General features: G+C 41.9%; 1 protein-coding gene across 6 annotated transcripts; it reads left to right on the top strand.

Annotated features, from left to right (window-relative positions):
- Positions 1–4,805: 4,805 nt before the first annotated feature.
- On the top strand, positions 4,806–17,619 carry ddx10 (DEAD (Asp-Glu-Ala-Asp) box polypeptide 10). Of its 6 annotated transcripts, XM_053854239.1 has the most exons (18): positions 9,566–9,693; positions 10,578–10,985; positions 11,049–11,170; positions 11,566–11,673; positions 11,751–11,969; positions 12,118–12,240; positions 12,376–12,465; positions 12,609–12,737; positions 12,829–12,943; positions 14,022–14,094; positions 14,171–14,331; positions 14,422–14,552; positions 15,086–15,211; positions 15,298–15,357; positions 15,640–15,750; positions 16,887–17,045; positions 17,111–17,161; positions 17,286–17,372. In XM_053854239.1, the coding sequence occupies exons 2-16, from the start codon at positions 10,667–10,669 to the stop codon at positions 16,908–16,910; spliced, it is 1,911 nt and encodes a 636-aa protein (XP_053710214.1). In that variant the 5' UTR covers positions 9,566–9,693; positions 10,578–10,666; the 3' UTR covers positions 16,911–17,045; positions 17,111–17,161; positions 17,286–17,372. The 6 variants fall into 6 exon arrangements, with proteins under 6 accessions (XP_053710208.1, XP_053710209.1, XP_053710214.1 ...); XM_053854238.1 differs by having other exon boundaries at positions 16,887–17,161; positions 17,286–17,328; XM_053854235.1 differs by lacking the exons at positions 16,887–17,045; positions 17,111–17,161 and having other exon boundaries at positions 17,286–17,619.
- The last annotated feature ends 24 nt before the right edge of the window (positions 17,620–17,643 follow it).

Raw genomic sequence — 17,643 nt, 5'->3', positions numbered from 1 at the left:
CAAAGGCCTAAATGTTTCCAAACACTGGACTCCAACGATGGCTTCAATGTTCCTCACACCGTCTGCCATGCTCTTTTGTTGACTGCTGGACCGCGGCGATGATGTCATGTCGCGATGTCATAGTGGCAGACAGATCAATATATGCTCAATATATACCATTCAGAAGGTCAAACTGCCAAACACAGATTGATGTAGTTGGATTGTACTGTTTTCAATAGATCGATCCATCAACTGGATTACGCCCCTAATATATACACTTTTTTTGTGTCAGTAAGGGTGACACTTCCTGCTGACACTTCAAATGACACTTTTTTAATAAACTGCAAAGATTCTCAATGTCTTAACAGTCACATGATCTATGAATAGCATCCTCACCTTTCTGTGTCTCAAATATATCAGACGAGCAGAAAAACAGAAAATGGGACAAAAGACAACATTTTATTAGGATGGTCATCGGCCGCCCAGGCTTGAATCAAGTCCTCCTACCTTTAATGGTACGGAAAACAGATGGTCAGCCAGTGTGTCTCAAGAATCTAAACACTAATGAGCTCACCTTTAGAGCTGATGTTCAGTGGCCTGACCCTCATTCTGTCCTATAATTGGCTAAAAGTGTTTTCTGTCACACATGAAGGTAAAGATGCCTGAGTCATGGCAAGAGCTGGTCTCAACCTCCGCTGAGATCTAGCGTAACGTAATTGTGCTTGTCGGTTAGTTGTTTGCTTCCTGGACTTGCTCATTAACCGGGTGAGTGGGAGTGAAGGGACAAGACATGTCCATGTCAACGGTTCCCCGGCTGCCTGGGTTTTCTCTCTGCTAATGACTGTCACACCGGGTTTGAAAACTGTCACAAAGTTCAACGTGCGGCAGGAGCGCACAGACGTGTCCCCTGCTTCAGGCTTTCATTTGTTTTTTTACTTTTTCATCTTGTCCAATGGAACTGCTCCGGGACTAAATAGGAGTGAAGGTTTTCCTTTCCGAGCCACTTTAACCCACGGTATTTGACGTGTACATGAAAGGATGACGCACCAGGGGGTTATTGTCCTTGTTGACCAAACATGCATTCTTGGGTCATTTCTTGCCTTTACCAAGGAGGTTGTGTTTTCTACGCCGTTGCTAGGTGTGTTTGTCTGTGTCTGTGTGTGAAGCTATCAATGCATTTGGATGATTTTTCTCAGGAAATATTTGAAATGGGACACGGAACAAATGAGTTAATTTTGGGTGTGATTTATTTAATCGTTCGATTGTCATTGTGGGATTGTGTTGTGGTGGCTTGAAGCTGCTTGACTGAGGTTTGCGCTCCCTGAGTGCTTTTCTAGTAGTAGAAATGTTCCCTCAGAGGGAATTGTTATTGGTGTAATTTAATAAACTGTCATTACATTGTCTGCATAGTTTGGTGTGAAGGTTTTGTTCCTGTTCAGCTGATGTAGATCGTTGGGAAGGGTTTGCTACAGTCTAACCTGCACATCAAAAGACCCTAGAAGTGATTCAGAGAAGTGAACAGATTCCGTCTATGAAAGTTGCAGCAGAGTACACCATTGTGATTGAGAAGGTAATGACAGACACTGCAATAGAGTTGAGGAACTGCAGAACAGAAAATACATCTATTTCTTGTCTATCTTCATTGGACAGCTCACTGTCGTCGCTCTTTTCCCTCCAGGTGAAGACAATGATTTTGAAAGCTTCTGTGCAGAGACGACAACAGTATATTCAATTAACTATTACAATATTCCTGCAGCTGTATCTTAGGCATGATAAGCAAATGGCTTGTTTTGGCTCAAAATATGGTTTAAGGTTTACATTTTAGTTTATCACTCGCTTCTTTGATGGAGAGCTGAGATACAACAGACACTCTCCTTCCCCTGTCAAAGTGCTGTGTGTACCCATACAAGCTGCTGAGAGTTCTCATCGGCCAGCACTCCAGCCTCACTGAAGACTCCTTGCACTCTGTTTTGAACCACACCTCCAGCAGACTCCCTGCATTCCCAGAAATCCCACAAGTCTCATCTTGATTTGTTTGTGTACAAAAGAACTGCATTATTTTCTGAGACAGACCAGGGTTTATGTCTTAACTTCAGTCTTGTAAATCAATTCAGCGCAAGACTACACAAAGAAACCTTTGCAAGTAAGGACACTGTGCTCTCAGAGCAGTCAGGCACAACTGCAGTAAGGACTGACTGGCTCCACTTCAATCCCATTAACAAGCACAACATGTAAAATCAGACTGTTAACCAATGAAATTAGCATAAAAGGCAAACTTGGTAAACGTAGGTAAACTACTGCCGGTCGAGGAGAGCGGTTAAAAGATGTCCACAGTGTCACGAAAGAAATGAGCTTCCGCTCATTCTGCTGCATTGGTATATTGTTTTATTATTTTATTCTTGATGAACTATGGATTAATCTGCATTTACTCTTCCGTTGTGTGTAGTATTTTTATGGCCTCCATGGGAACGTTTGCGTAGCAGAGAGCACCACCTTGACAAATATTAAGCACAGACACACATTCACATTCTGAAGAGGTCGAAATCATAATGCTAAGAAAATGTCAGAATCAATCAGCCAACCCTGAACTAGGACAGAGCCCCCCACCCGCGGTAGGTGAGGCTGGCAAGAGTGAGATAGAGTGTGAGGGGGCTTCAAGGCGGTTGGGGAGGACTTCACAGAAGGAAATAATTGCCTGGGTGAGGGTGAAAACATTTTCAACATAATAGAATGAGAAAAATATTGTAATTACCTTCTCAATGTGTGAAAAAAATGTGAGGACTAAAAAAAAAAAACACCAGTTCTGCTGGGAGTCCTGAGTTGGGGAGGAACTCTACTCCCCTCCAGTGGACTGTTGGATGATGACACAGGATTAAAAAGCCGAATTAAAAAAAACATTGTCGGCAAGAAATGACCGGCCGCGGGTGTCCGCCCATCGTTATTCAGCCTTCACCAAACAGAACGTGCCCTGCTGTTCAGTCTTCATTTTGAGCTGAATGTATAACTATCTTTTTTGTTACTTTATTGTTGAACAAATTTATCTAATAGTAGCGAGATGTAATTTACAAATGCAAATATAATTTATTTCTTAGCACTTGTTTAAGTACCATTTGTCATTGTGCTTTAGCTCAAGTGGCTTAAAATAAAGTTAGAAAGTATGACAACTGGAATTTCTCCCAACGTAGTTTGCCACTGCCAAATTATTATTATTATTATTATTATTATTATTATTATTATTATTATTATTGCATTACAGCAAATAGGGGTTTGATGTAGTTTGTGACACTTACTATAACACTGTTGCTGAAAATTGTGAGTGAAACACTTCATTTGAGACTGAGGCCAAGAGGCAGACACTCGGTCGATCATGAGATAGGCATCTCGAGGCATTTCACTTGGCAACCCGACAAGCAGAGAACCAGACATTCACTCTCAGAGGAGAATAGAGGACAACCTGGTGCCACAAGACTGGCATTAAGCACCCACTCACAGTCTGACCTCAGCTCATCGACTAAAACTTTTGTGCTGGACAGACTCTTCTGCCCACTAATTTTCTAGGAAGATAGCACTGTTATGTTGTCTTGTATTCTGTACATTTAAAGCTGAATCTTGCTTACCTTTATTTTTTTTTTAAGTGAATTGTGACTGAGACTGAGCTTGAACCCTCTTTTTTTGTATTTTTTATGGTGTTTCACACATTTTGACTTGAGCTGACATTCATAAGTTGTATCTTAATTAAAATCTTAATGCCTTTTCGACGTCATAGCCCCATCACACAATATTTATGACCGATAAGCTCGGACCTCATTATGGCCTGACATCAGCACTGTCCTCGATGTCTTCACATCCTATCTGCTCATCTGGCTCACCATGTGTTGGCCATCTGCTTTTGTTGTCCGCTAGCCTGCTGTTGTTATTCAGACAAATTATCATCCGTGTTCTGGAGCCAGTTATTACCAGGAGGATGTAAATCAATTGAACTTGCACTACATGACATGAAAGAGCTCACATGCAAATAACAATGCATTTTTCAAAAAGAAGGTATCTTGCAATTCAGTATTGGTTCACTATGTGTGACTGCTGATACTGAACAGATAAAGTGGCAGAAATGTTATTAATATGCATGAAAGCAACCTGTTAATGCGGATGGACATCTAAATCCGCCCTGAATCAATTGGGGAACTGGTATTCTTGGAAAAAAAAAATCAATTTAAACTTTGGCTTGGATAATATTAAGCAGCATCTGCTGAATAATACCCTTCATTTAATGTGGAGGGTATTAGTAATGTAAATGAATGCAACCATGATGTAATCTGTTGTTGTATAAATATATTTAAATATAAATAAACATTATTTAGAGACATGTTGTCAGCCAGTCAACTGTTTAAAGAGTTAAAAAGCAACGGTCATAGATCACAACTTGGTCATACTCAGTCATGAGTGACTCATTTGTTTCCACCAAGTCTATGATGCAGTGGCGGCAGTTGACCAGTAGGTATCACTAACCGCTTATTTCTCCACATTTTTCCCATTATATCTGTAACCGACAGCGTATGTCTGTGGCCAGATCATGTTTATCCTAACGACAGTGAACAAATGTGTCGATAGACGCACGCCTGCTGATTATGATAATATCATTATGCAGACAAGCATCGAAACTAAAAAGCTATTCGTGCAACACAACTTTGTTAATTTATATAAATTAACGTCTAAATGTAGTGAAGGGATTGAAGTCTTAAGTGTTTAAAAACAGTTTTATCAATAAAGCTAAAAAGAAAAAAAATGGTCGCATGTCCTTGACGTCATCAACGAGCGCCGGAGTCAACACGCCGCATTCCAGCTGCATGTTCACAACTTGTGTGGCATCGGGTTGTTTTCAACATGGATAAGAAATCATCGGATGTTCAAAAGCCCAAGGCCGCCAAGTATCTGGACACAGAAGACCCTGTCAGGAACTTCGAGAAATGGAAGAAGAAATATAACCGGACCAAAGCTCGCGTGAAGGGGCAAAGAAAGCCAAAGAAGCCGGAGTGGCAGGTTGAGAGAGAAGACATCCAGAGACTGGTCAGCAGGTACGATGACATCGACACCAAGGAGGCGGTCAAGTTTTCAGATTTCCCTATCTCAAAGAAAACATTGTTAGGGTTACAGGCAGCTCAGTACCGTCAACCCACCGAGATCCAAAGGCAGACAATCGCTCCGGCTCTGAGGGGCAGAGATGTGCTCGGTGCTGCTAAAACCGGCTCCGGCAAAACCTTAGCCTTCCTCATACCGATCTTGGAATGTTTGTACCGCCAGCAGTGGACCTCCGTGGATGGACTTGGCGCGTTGGTCATCTCCCCTACCAGGGAACTCGCCTACCAAACATTTGAGGTTCTGCGCAAAATCGGGAAGAACCACGAGTTCTCAGCTGGGCTTATAATCGGAGGAAAGGAGGTCAAAAGTGAAGCCGAGAAGATTCACAGGACAAACATCGTCATCTGCACCCCTGGCAGGCTCCTGCACCACATGGACCAGACTGCCACTTTCCATGCCTCAAATCTCCTCATGCTGGTGCTAGATGAAGCTGACCGCATTCTGGATATGGGGTTTGCTGACACAATGAATGCCATTGTGGAGAATCTTCCAAACACCAGACAGACCTTGCTGTTTTCAGCTACACAAACCAAGTCAGTCAAAGACCTGGCCCGCCTCAGTCTCAAAGATCCAGAGTATGTGTCGGTGCATGAAAATGCTAAGTTTAGCACCCCCGCCACCCTGGAGCAGAACTACACAGTGTGTGAGCTTCACCAGAAGATCAACATGCTCTACTCTTTCATTCGTAGTCACCTGAAAAAGAAGATCATCGTCTTCTTCGCTTGTTGTAAAGAGGTCCAGTATCTGTTCCGGGCCTTCTGCCGGCTCAGACCCGGCATCCCTGTTTTGGCACTGTATGGAAAGCAGAAGCAAAAGAAAAGAGTGGAAGTCTACAACGATTTTGTGCGAAAGCAAAATGCTGTTTTGTTCGCCACGGATATCGCAGCCAGGGGGCTGGACTTCCCTGCGGTCAACTGGGTCCTACAGTTCGACTGTCCTGAGGACGCAGACACCTACATCCACAGAGCAGGTCGGACAGCCCGTTACAAGGAGGGAGGTGAGGGGCTTCTTCTGTTGCTCCCCTCAGAAGAAAAAGGCATGGTCGCCCAGCTGCAAGAGAAGAAGGTGCCAGTCAATAAGATCCAAGTAAGTAAGCTGCAGATGACATCACCTTCATCAATAAACTGATATTTTTGAATAATCAAGTAATTCACAGTCAAACATATATTTTTTTCAAGCCTAGTTTTCATTTGTTTTGTTCAAAAATAAACTACAAAAAATACACAGAACATACAGTGGATTGGATTCTTTTGAATAATCATTTAGTCTCTTTGTCGCAAGAATGAATGTCTCATCGCTTTCTCCCATTTCCTGTTTTTAATCTGTAGGTGAGTAATTCCATCAGATAAATTCCCCAAATGATTTTTGTCCGTTTTGTTAGTGCTGGTGTTTCCTCCTGAAAGTTCTTTGTAATAGTTTTCTTGCAAGCCACCAACACAATTTTCACAAGATGTGTCTTCCTTCAATACTATATCGAAAGAGAGATTACAAAGGTACATGTTTAAAAGTACATGGAAAATTACAGCCCAAAATGTTCACCATTTTTTAATATACTTTTCCTATCCTTGTTGTTTTCAACAACAGGGTTGGGTTATTGACAAATTTGATTTTTTTTATCTTAGGTGTGTTAAAAAATCGAATTCAACCTATTTTCTCTCCAGACGCCAGCGAATGAAATTCTTGTTTGCTGGATTTTACATATATTTCTCCAGTCATCCTCAGTTATATTTGTAATGATTACCTTTTCCCATTTTGTTTTTATGTTCATTGTATTTTTCCCTTTGTGCTCCATCAGCCTTGTATACTAGGTTGATATTGCTCTTGTCTTCTTGTCTTCATTGACCCCCATGATGACTCCTAATATTCTGTGTTCTTTTAAATGAATATGTTGTTTTATTTATAAATTATAGTGTTCCGTGTTTGTAGATTACTAAAATAATAATCATGGTTAGTACTTTTGTTTTAAGGGTTAAAATCAGTGATTTTTACATTTTTTTACAAGTCGGTTTGGGATAAATTGATTATTGTACACTATCCAACTGAACAGACTTCTCTATATTTCTTTATATTCTTAAACCATACCTCTAATGTGAACGCAGTGATCGTATCCATCTGATTTAATAGTTCTCCCTATCACAGATCAAGCTTTGGATTTCTCTTCCTCGTACATAACCTTCTCGGTTATTCCATTTAGATTCAAAATTTCTATCACACCAACATATCAGGGGTCTAAGTTGTGCACCAAAATAATAGCTAGGAAGAGCCATGCCTCCTGTTTCTTTATTTAACAGCAGTGTCTGGTATTTTATCTTTGTTTTTTCCCCATTCCTTTTGCTTTTGAAAACATGAATCATATAAAGATCTACAATTACAGCTCTGTAGTCATTCTCATGTTACCAAACACAACGCTGAGATCATTTAATTTTGTGAATAAAATGTTCATTTATTTGGCTGTACGGGGAACAACATAGGTGATGCTCTAACCTAGTGCCAATTGTTTTTCAGGTGAACCCAGAGAAATTGCAGAACGTCCAACAGAAGTTGGAGGCTTTCCTTGCTCAGGAGAAGGAGCAGAAAGAGCGTGCCCAGAGGTGTTTTGTGTCCTACCTGCGCTCTGTCTACTTGATGAGCAACAAGGCTGTTTTTGATGTTTCTAAACTGCAGCTACATGAGTATGCTCTCTCTCTTGGCCTGGCTGTGGCCCCGAGGATCCGCTTCTTAAACAAAAGTCAAAAAGGGCAGAAGCAAGAAGTGACAAATAATTCAGATGAAGATGAGGAGGAAGAGCAGTTGAAGAGCTTCAAAGCACATCTTAGGGGAGAACCTTCTCAAGAGGAAAGTGGGAGTTCTGATTCAGAAAGTTCCAGCGATGATGAGAAAGAGCAAGAGAACAAGTCCTGGCCTCTGGTTCTGGGTACTGATGATGATGAAGAGGAAGATCAACGAGACCTTGAACTGCTGACCGTTAAAAGAAAAGATGTTTTCAACCTGACAGAAAAGGAGGCAAATACTGAGGGTCTCATAAAGACGAAGAAGAAGAGTACCCAGAAAGAGACAAAGTTCAAGGAAGCCAAGAAAGTTCTGAAGAGGAATTTCCAGGTCAATACCAAAGTGGCTTTCAATGAGGAAGGGGAAATGGTGCAGATGTGGCCTCCTGTGCAGCGTGGTGCCACAGCCCAGGAAGACCAGGAGGACGAGGAGGAGTCAGGCATCAACGTAGAAAAAGCCAAGGAACGTCTCCGGAAGGAGGACCAGGAGTTTGACAAGCAGGAGTACAGTCGTAAGGTCAAGGCCAAGCACAGAGAGAAGAGGTTGAAAGCCAAGGAGGCCCGTCGGGAGGCAGGCAAGAAGAAGTCTGCTGCTGGTGGTGATGATGATGATGATGAGGAAGATGAGGTGGTCGCCTATCTGGCCATCAGCAGTGATGATGAGTTTGACCCCAGCAGTCTGCCTGACCCGGACAAACACCACTCTCCTCTCTCGTCTGAGGGGGAGGAAGAGGAGGGAGAGAAGGTTAGTGCCAAGTCTACCAAGCGCCACCACAGTGAGAGCAGTTCTGAGGAGGAGGAAGTGCCCACAGGACAGAGGAAAAGGAGGAAGCCTGAAGAAGAGGACACTGTCTTGGACACTGGTCTGTCTCTGGCTGAAGATGAGGAGCTGGTTCTGCAACTTCTGGGAGGAAAAAGATAAGAGAGGACACAGATTATTAAGATACGTTCATGCGGTTTGTTCGAGATGATGTATGTGTTTTCCATCAAATGCCTGAGACCATTTATTCATACAGGCAAAAGGACATCATAAAGAGCCATGTATATCGTCATAAATGATTTATGACTAATCATAGCTAAGTAACTTCATATGCAGTCTACTAAGGTCTGAATTTCATTCAATTCAAATGCTGGGTAGATCACCTGAAATGAACCCCACAGCTGTGGGGGGGAATTAAGATGGAGGATTAAGCTTGTATCCACTATTCGATTTGTAAAGAGTCTTTAATCATTGCTGGTCTCGTCTGTCACCCCATGAACTTGCGCATGTGAAAATGTGACTATATTCCTGTACTTGTTTCTGAAACTGTTGAAATCGTAGTCTGATATTGTGTGGTCATGAATGTGCGTGAAAGACGATCAGAATATTGTTTCTGATATGATTTTCAGATGTAGTAGTTTGGATATTAAATATATTAAATTTGGCTTTGAACTGTGATGGAAAGCAGAGATTTAAATACGCGCGAATATTTGCATTTAAAAGAAATACCCATTGTTCTTTATAGCAAATCGCCTCGCATCATTTTGAACTGAGTAAATTGATTTAAATTTCCATAACAACTTTAGGTGCAATAAACCGAGGCAGCTAAAGCCAATATTTGTGGTTTGAATTGTAAACGCGTGGTTTCACTCGTCGTAGTCGTCGTTTCTCACTATGGCACTTGAACGCCGCACCAGTGGAGCAGGTGAGTTGGGATTTATCAGGCCCCGTGTGCTTGCTAGCTCTGTCGGCTTGTGGCTCCCGCAACCTTGTTTCTGTTTCTTACAACACCAGTTCAAACATGTGCCGCGGAGTAACTGACATGCACAGGTGAGGAACCATCTTTTTATCAGAGGCAAACTTCGATTGGCTAACAGCATCTAGCCGCGCTCAACGTTTTAAAGTGTGACTGTAAAGCTTTCGTAAAATAATTTAAGTCACGAACAAAAACTAGCACTTTCTTTTTCCGACATGGCGGCATTTTCTTTTTACCTTTTGGCTTGCTAAGTCTCAAACTTGACCCCACTTTTGCTGATCTACCTCCATCGTCGTCGTTCAGAAAAGTACTTTTTTTTTTTTTTTTTTTTTTTCAAATCTGGTTTAAACTCGTAAGGTATTTTATTAGTAATGTAGAAACGCCTTCTTCGTATAGCTTTTAAACATGTTTCTGTTATACCGAGACCCAAATGCCTTTTAGATTTTTCTGTCATCTATTTTAATGTGTTTTGTCTGGCCTTTTATGATGCTTGGAATTTCTGAAATTTAGCTCTCTAGCTTTCAGGTTTAGATCCCTGAGACATCAACCAAAAGCCGTCCGGTTTTAACAAAAGTTTCTGGTCCAGTTGCCTTATTTATTTATTTATTGGACTCGTTAGAAACCCTCTGGAGGCGCTACATTTCTGAGTTATTTTGTTCTTTTACAATATCATCCAATGAAAAAAATGACATTGTGGTTCTTTGCCGAGCAGCTAAATTTATATTCCACTAGTTTATAGGAAATTAGCAAAATATTGTTCAGTGTGATTTTGTTAGTGGTATGTGTCACAAAGTTTGATTTGGTTCTGTAAGTCATGTTTTCCTTCTTGAAATGAAATCTATAACCTCTGCTACACTGCTCCGTCCCAAAATGTACTCAATATTTCTGTTTTTTTCTTTGTAAAGTATTGGTAATGTTGTAATATAATGTAAAGTATAATGTTTATTTTTTTTTGCAGGTAGGTCCATGGTGTGAGCATAGTGGAACCCGAGTTTAAGTAGTTAAAGAAACCCCTCCTAATGATCATAGCCCAGTCTACTCAATACAATGTCATCCGAGGGTCCAAGGGGGGTCTCCCCCTCCTGCCTTGTTCAGCTTGCACCATCCTCTCAAGTTCAAACATTAGGACCCCAAACTTCGTCTGCTCTCAGGGTGGTTGCAGACATCACCAACACTTCAAGATTTGTTCCCAAAGCACCAGCTCAGGTCACCAAACCAGTTTTGTGCCAAATGCCTCCTGCAAAGCAGAACACTACCCAAGGAAGGACCTTGGTTCTTACAGTTCCTAGAGCAGCTAATCCACAGTCACTGACTGTAAATCCCCGGCTGCCTCAGACCACTTCCACAAATATCCAGATCCCACCAGGTTAGTCACAGATCCATCCACTTGCCTTCAGTGACAAGATGCATGTTGGATTTGTCCCTCCAGGTATGATGTTGGTCCGCAGTGAAGTTGGGCAGCTGATGCTAGTGTCCCAGCAGGCTCTGCTTCAGGTTCAGCAGGGAACTAGGTCTGACAGCGGTCAGTCACCAAGAGTCCTGGCTCCCCAGGTGTGTACAGGATGTTGTGATTGAAGACTGAAACAAGCCTATCTTTACTGTATGATCATTTGCTAACTACGATGTTAGCATTCAGTTAAAAAGTACCTAATCTAAGATTATTTTCCCTTAAACACAAATGCAGTGTGTGAAGAGCATGATACTGAAATAACAGTATCTTGTTTTTGATGCACCTTATTTTTCTAAATTCTTTTTGCTTCATGAATCTCTTGTTTGTACATCATGAATGTTGCAACTTCCTTTTTTCCTGAAGCTTGTTTTAATGGCAGCATTCAATCTGCAGTTCATACCTGGATTGAAACTCATCAAGTCTGCTCAAGTTAAAGAAAGTAGAACTGTATAACTGTAATATGTGGAATCATCATTCTTCATGGATACGCCTGCAGGTATCGACATCAACTGCAGGTAACACAAGTGAGAAAGTGACTGTGATCAGGATGCCAGCTCCGCCCAGTTTGCAGCCGCCTGTGGCTCAAAAGACGGCTGTGGTGAAGGTACTCCATCATCCGAGTTCTCATCAAATATTATGACGAAATAAAATGTGATCGACCAATTGCTCTGGGTTATGTAGGTGATCAGTGTTCCTCCGAAGAGTGCTACTCTCCAGAGCAGCATCCATGTGACTTCTGCTGCAGGCCAGAGTGGCCATCCGAGAGCACAGAGTGGTCCTCCTAAAACCCAGAGTGCCGCTGCTGCAGCACACAGCGGTCCAGCTGGTATTCCCGCTACCTCCACAGGTGTCCCGTCCCAGGGGTTCACAAAGGTTACACCGACGCCCACATTTAGCCAGGTATGCTTAAGCTAAGTGGACCTCACGTTTACTGTATCATAAGACGAGAGGGAAGTAATTTATATGTATTTGTGTATAAGTCACCAAGTATCTGTCGTCTTTCTGGACATTTTTGACAAACATGTTTTCCTCTTGTCATTATTTTCAGGAGACTCTGGACAGTGTTAAGAAGTGCAAGAACTTCTTGGTGACGCTCATGAAACTAGCGTCCAGTGACTCCAAGTCGGCTGACCTGGCTAAGAATGTTAGAGGACTGGTGCACAAACTGCTGGTTAGTTGCCGTCATTTACTTTGCTATGTAATTGCTTTAGTTGGTGTGTGTTTTGAAGCAATGCATCTTAAATGAAGGCCGTAACGTCATTCATTTTGTCTGAACCTGACCAGTTCTTTACCCACTGCTCTTCAGGAAGGAAAGTTAGAAGCAGAGGAGTTCACTGAAGAGCTCTATAAGGAATTGAACACCACACCTCAGCCATGCCTTGTGCCATTCCTCAAGGTAGAAAGTGCTTTATCTCAAACGTCTCTTTTGTTCAGGCCACAAAGTAACGTCTGGTCATTTTTCATTCGCCATTGCTGCTCTGTGCTGGTCCCATTTTGATGTATTGCCTTGGTATAAAGCGGAATGGTTCTCATCCATAGAAAAGTCTTCCAGCAGTCCGAATCCTCACTGCTGACCCTCAGTCATTCATCCAACAAGCTGCAACCAACCCCACAACCATCAAGCCTCCCTCTGCTGACGCAGCCCAAACGCCCAGCACCAGATTCCAGGTGAACTGAACACACACCTGAGAGTGTGGGGATGCTTCACATGGATATTATTTGCTTCTCTTTTTTATTGTATTGATTGTCGGGCCTTCAGAAGCCAACTGCAGTCAATCCAAGACCAACACAGTCCAGAACCTTTGTCTACAAAAGCAGTCCACTGTGTTCAACGGCCAAACCCTTCGTGCTGCCAACAGGAAGTCAATTCACAGGTACTCAAGTTTCATCCTATGATCATCTGGTATTTGTTGTATAAAACTGCCACGTAGTTGTAAAAATGGCTTTCTTTATTCGCATCTAGAAGGTTCTACTCCATGTTCCACGAACAATAGGGAGCTCCTCGTCCCTTCAGGTCGGTCCATGGGACCCGAGCTCTGAAAAACAATCAATAGAAGTCAGTGGGGAGATCAGTTCAAGTTATTTTCTAGTCCCTTTTGCCTCATGCCCTGGATCACACATATGCTGTACCTCAGTTTAAATGATAATAATGATGTGAGTTTCGACTATGTTTGTCGTATAATTTATGATTTATTTGCATGTGAAAAATGTGAAATTATTTGAAATAGAAATTTAACGTTTTATATTTGCCGTCACAGTTTAATTCGACTGCTCCTGCACTAAGGCAGATGCAGAATTATCGCTAGTACTACACTATCAAAGGTAGAAGATAGCAAACACTGGATGACATTGTTTAACACTTACCCTGTGGAACTTGTCCCGACTGCTTTCACTCACTCGACCCACTATCGAGAGAGACAATCTCTGTATTTCGCTACTCTTTATCACACAAAGCCTGAACTTTAATTTTGGATGCCAGTCGAAAAAGCAGTGCTCTTGCGACACTAAAATGTGTCTTTCAAATTCACAGACATCATATGTGTGATCTATGGCATAGTTCAAGCCAGATCAGAAAATGACTCGTCTCTCTATTGACTCCTGTTTAAAGGTTTTGTTAACTTACTTCCCATGAGGCGGAAGTAGAGGGGCGTGACTTTGAAGAGTATTAAATTAACTTATAAAGAGATTTTAGGATGAAGGAGGTGATTTGATATTTGCAAGGTGCTTTTAAAAGGATGGTCAATTTTAGACCCTGGCATAATGTTACATTTAAAAAATAGATATGTTACTGTATTTTGCATTTCTATTGTTTTGTTTTTGGACCACAAAATGTAATTAGAATCTGTTCAGAATCAAGATAAATGTTGTATCGCGACTACATTCATCTTTAATGTTGTCTATCTCTTCATGTATGTTCAACACATCACTGCATTGCATGCACTGTTTTTCCAGTGAGGCCGTCGCTGACTCATGGCAATCTTCAATCCACTATATCCACATTTAAGGAAGGTTCAGCATCCTACAAGTATGGTTGATGTGTCATTTTCCATCCACTGGTCCACCCTTGTGTCCCCAAATTTAACCTTGTGTGCATTTCACAGGGAAGATGATGACATCAATGATGTCGCCTCAATGGCTGGGGTCAACCTGGGAGAAGAGAATGCCCGCATCCTAACCAGCGTGGTGGGCCAGGTGGTGCAGTCATGCCAAGACCAGCCCTTTCTCAACCCTAATGCAGGGCTCAGCAGGATTCTGCACATAGGTGGGAGTGAGACCAATAATAGTTGTCATTAAGTCAGTGCTTGCGCTGTGGTGTTCATGATGGTAAACAGGGATATGTGTTTGGTTTTAGGGCAACAGCAGGGAGTGAATGAGGTCAATCCTGAGGTGGTGTCACTGATTTCTCATGCTACTCAAGAGTTCCTCAGGGGGATGCTAGAGAAGGTCACGACAGTGGCCTTGCACCGCAAGGTTGCCATGAAGGTACACACCTTGGTCACTTTTGGAAGTATGATTCAGTTAGTCTGCAGAAGGTCTAAACTTTAACCCCACACAACAAAGTTTATTTAGTGTGTACGTGGACATGATACTAGCAGGTCTGATAGGTACCAGAGGGCCCACCATAGCTGAAATCTATGAGGAGACAGTGAGCAGCAACATGCTCCAATCCACTGCTGTGATTTAAAATAGTCAGGATACAAATCTCATTTCTCTACTGACCCATGACGAATGAGCATCTGACAACCAGACACTGGCAAGCAGAAAACTAAATTCCGAAAATGATTACTCTCCATCTAGATCTGTAGTCAGGTTGTAAATTTTATGAATTGATATGTAGTTTATTTATGTCGTCAATATTTTTGCTTTAAAACTAGGACTGGTTTTCAAGTTAGACTGCACTTCACTCCATGTGGTTCTTAACTGAATCAGCAGAAACCAAAGAAAGGCCTAATGTTAGGCAAAAATGTCAAACTAGTAATTGGTTGAATAGTTCACATAATGTTTTGCTCTCGTAGGATGACCCTCTACATGCCAAAGTTAGTGATGTGCGCGCACAGCTTCGATTCCTTGAGGAAGTGGAGGCTTTAAAAAAGAGGAGGAATGATGAAGAAGAAAAGGAGATGCTGTTGCGTCTGGCTCGGGTGAGGGAGTGACAATGGAGCCATTGCTGACTGGCTAGTTAACCTTTCCATCAACTTCCTTAAAATGTTATGTATGTATGTTTTAGAGTCGCTCGAACTTGGTTGATCCCCTGCAGCAGCAGCAGCTCAAGCAGCGAGCTAAAGAGGTTTGGTTTTCTCTTCTTGTGAGGAATGTTGCCGGGCATTTCTGACACAAATTCTGAATGGAGACTTCTCCATCTTTGACCGGCCAGTTGGATAATTTCCATTCCTTTGTAATGTGAATGTTTTTAGTGGTGCTAGCTGTAGTGTTTTTGTATTTTCACTTTTACTTTGATGATTGTGATGAAGGCCCTTGGGTTGCAAGTGACTGAGAGATTTCTGAGCCTTGCAATATAAGTCTTATTTCCAGATCAGTTGCGTTTAAGTGACTTGTATTTTCCCCCCAGTTGCAGCAACTAGAGCAGGCACAGCTGCAGAAAAGAGAAGCTAACAGCACAGCCTTGGCTGCTATTGGACCCCGAAAGAAGAGACCACTGACTTTGACTGAAACCAATCAGGTAAGCTTAAACCCAGTTGGAAGATGAGTGGTATTTTTGATTAAAAAAATACCACTCATCGCTTTGTAGTTTGTGAAACTACAAAGCAAAACTGTGTGACAGGTTGTGTTAGTGATGCTGTTGGCCTGGAGCGTGAGATGGTTCCAAAGTGAGTGGTCATTTTGGGAACTTGGATTAACTGAGAGTTCATCTTAGTCGAAGATAATATTTACTCAGCTCCTGTAAAGAGTGGATGACATGCTACTTCTATAGTCATTTGCTACGGGTTAATCATTAAACTGGCAATTTGCCCATGTTTGATCTGACGAATCCATTCTGGAATCCACTGGAGATAAAAATGAAACAAGCCTTCAGACGGAGCATGAGTTGGTTTAGTTGATGGAGTCTTTAATTCTTGCTGGGGTTTTTTTATGTGCAATCACTCCAGGCTATTGGTATAAAGAGAGTGGTGTTCTGTTACTTCATCATATTTCCCTTTGAACTCCATCTCCCAGCAGATCCTGCTGCCTGGAACCTCTGTTCTCCCCCTGCTGCCACAGGGGCTCCTGTCATGCTTCTCAGGCTACAGCTGTCAGAGGAGGGGAACACTTTGATAAGATTCTTTTAAACCTGAAACCGTCAGAGCTTTAAAGCAGCAAACCTCCCTTTTTACATTTGTGTTTCAGTAGATGAGAGGAAGCTCGTTTACCTAGGCAAAATCTACACAGACTTGTGGAGAAACTGAAATCATTTCATTGTTGGTACCGAAGAGGATCACTCTTATGACTGTTGATCTTATTTTGTTTGGTTATCGGTAATATCTCTGGACAAGGGATGGATGTCCTTTCCTCAACTCTTCTGTTATCTTGATTATTTTGCGGTTTCTCCAATACAACTTATTCAATACCTTTTAGCTTGTCAACAGTTTGGTATTTACCCAAATTGGTCAACTTTTTTTGGATAAAAATCCAGTGAACTGTATTCTATTATTTTATGCAGTGTAATAATGTCGTCAAGGTTGTGGATCTCTCACATTCTATTCCGCTTATGTCTGAGCAAACTTCAGATGGTAGAGCATTCGTATTTATGCAAATTAGTTAGGGTTTTTTTTTCTGGTGTTGAATATCAAAAAGTTTTTAGCTTCTCACATTTTCCAGCTGGGTAGTACAACGCACACCTGATGTGTGGGAGACACACCAGTCCACACCACCCATGGTGTGATGGAAGCTGGCTACGAAGTTCTCCCTCACCCACCCTGTTGTCCAGACCTTCCCCCTCTTTCCCCGGCTGAGAAAAACACATTCAGGGCATGAGATGTGAGGATGATGATGATGATGATGATGATGATGATGATGATTATGAGTTGTCTGTTGCTGTGTAGGGTTGGTTAGGTGGCCAGGATGATGATTTAACCGAATTACTGGCAAACAAGGTGGGACAAGTGTGTAGAAGTCTAAATCCAAATATACTCTTTCTGTGTCAGGCGCAAAGCTTTTTGATATCCCCTCATATTCACAGGTTTAATCCCTCATTTGAATCAAGTGTCTGACTTGCAGGTGTCTTTGCTAACCCGGCAGTCTGTTCCGCGAGTGACCCGGGTTGTTCTCAAGGACTTGCTGCTGTGCATGGAGCTGGATCCATTTCTGCGCCACTCTCTCACCCTGTACAAAGCAATGCTGTGATTGTTGTGAACCTGTTGGGCTACTTTTGTGCAACATCAACACCATTATTTTTATTTTTGTTATGGTGAAGTTGATTTCTTATTTATATCCTACTTAATTTATGTTTTTGTTAACATGAGGCTAACTGTTTATTTTGCTACTGAAAGTTAACTTATTGTTAACTTACAACTTATTGTTTGAAGAATGCCTCAATTTTGTTTGATTAAAATACTTGGTCCAAGCACGTTTTTTT

This window comes from Synchiropus splendidus, chromosome 1, assembly GCF_027744825.2.
Source record: "Synchiropus splendidus isolate RoL2022-P1 chromosome 1, RoL_Sspl_1.0, whole genome shotgun sequence".
NCBI lineage: Eukaryota > Metazoa > Chordata > Actinopteri > Syngnathiformes > Callionymidae > Synchiropus > Synchiropus splendidus.
The sequence above is the reverse complement of the archived record's forward strand: the minus strand, read 5'-3'. Positions and strand labels throughout refer to the sequence as shown.

What these genes read in the sequence shown, in the direction of transcription:
- ddx10 (XM_053854233.1), top strand. Translation starts at nt 4,861, where the DNA reads ATGGATAAGAAATCATCGGATGTTCAAAAGCCCAAGGCCGCCAAGTAT. An exon ending in TGCCAGTCAATAAGATCCAA is followed by an intron (nt 6,202 to 7,620) that starts GTAAGTAAGCTG and finishes ATTGTTTTTCAG; the next exon opens with GTGAACCCAGAGAAATTGCA.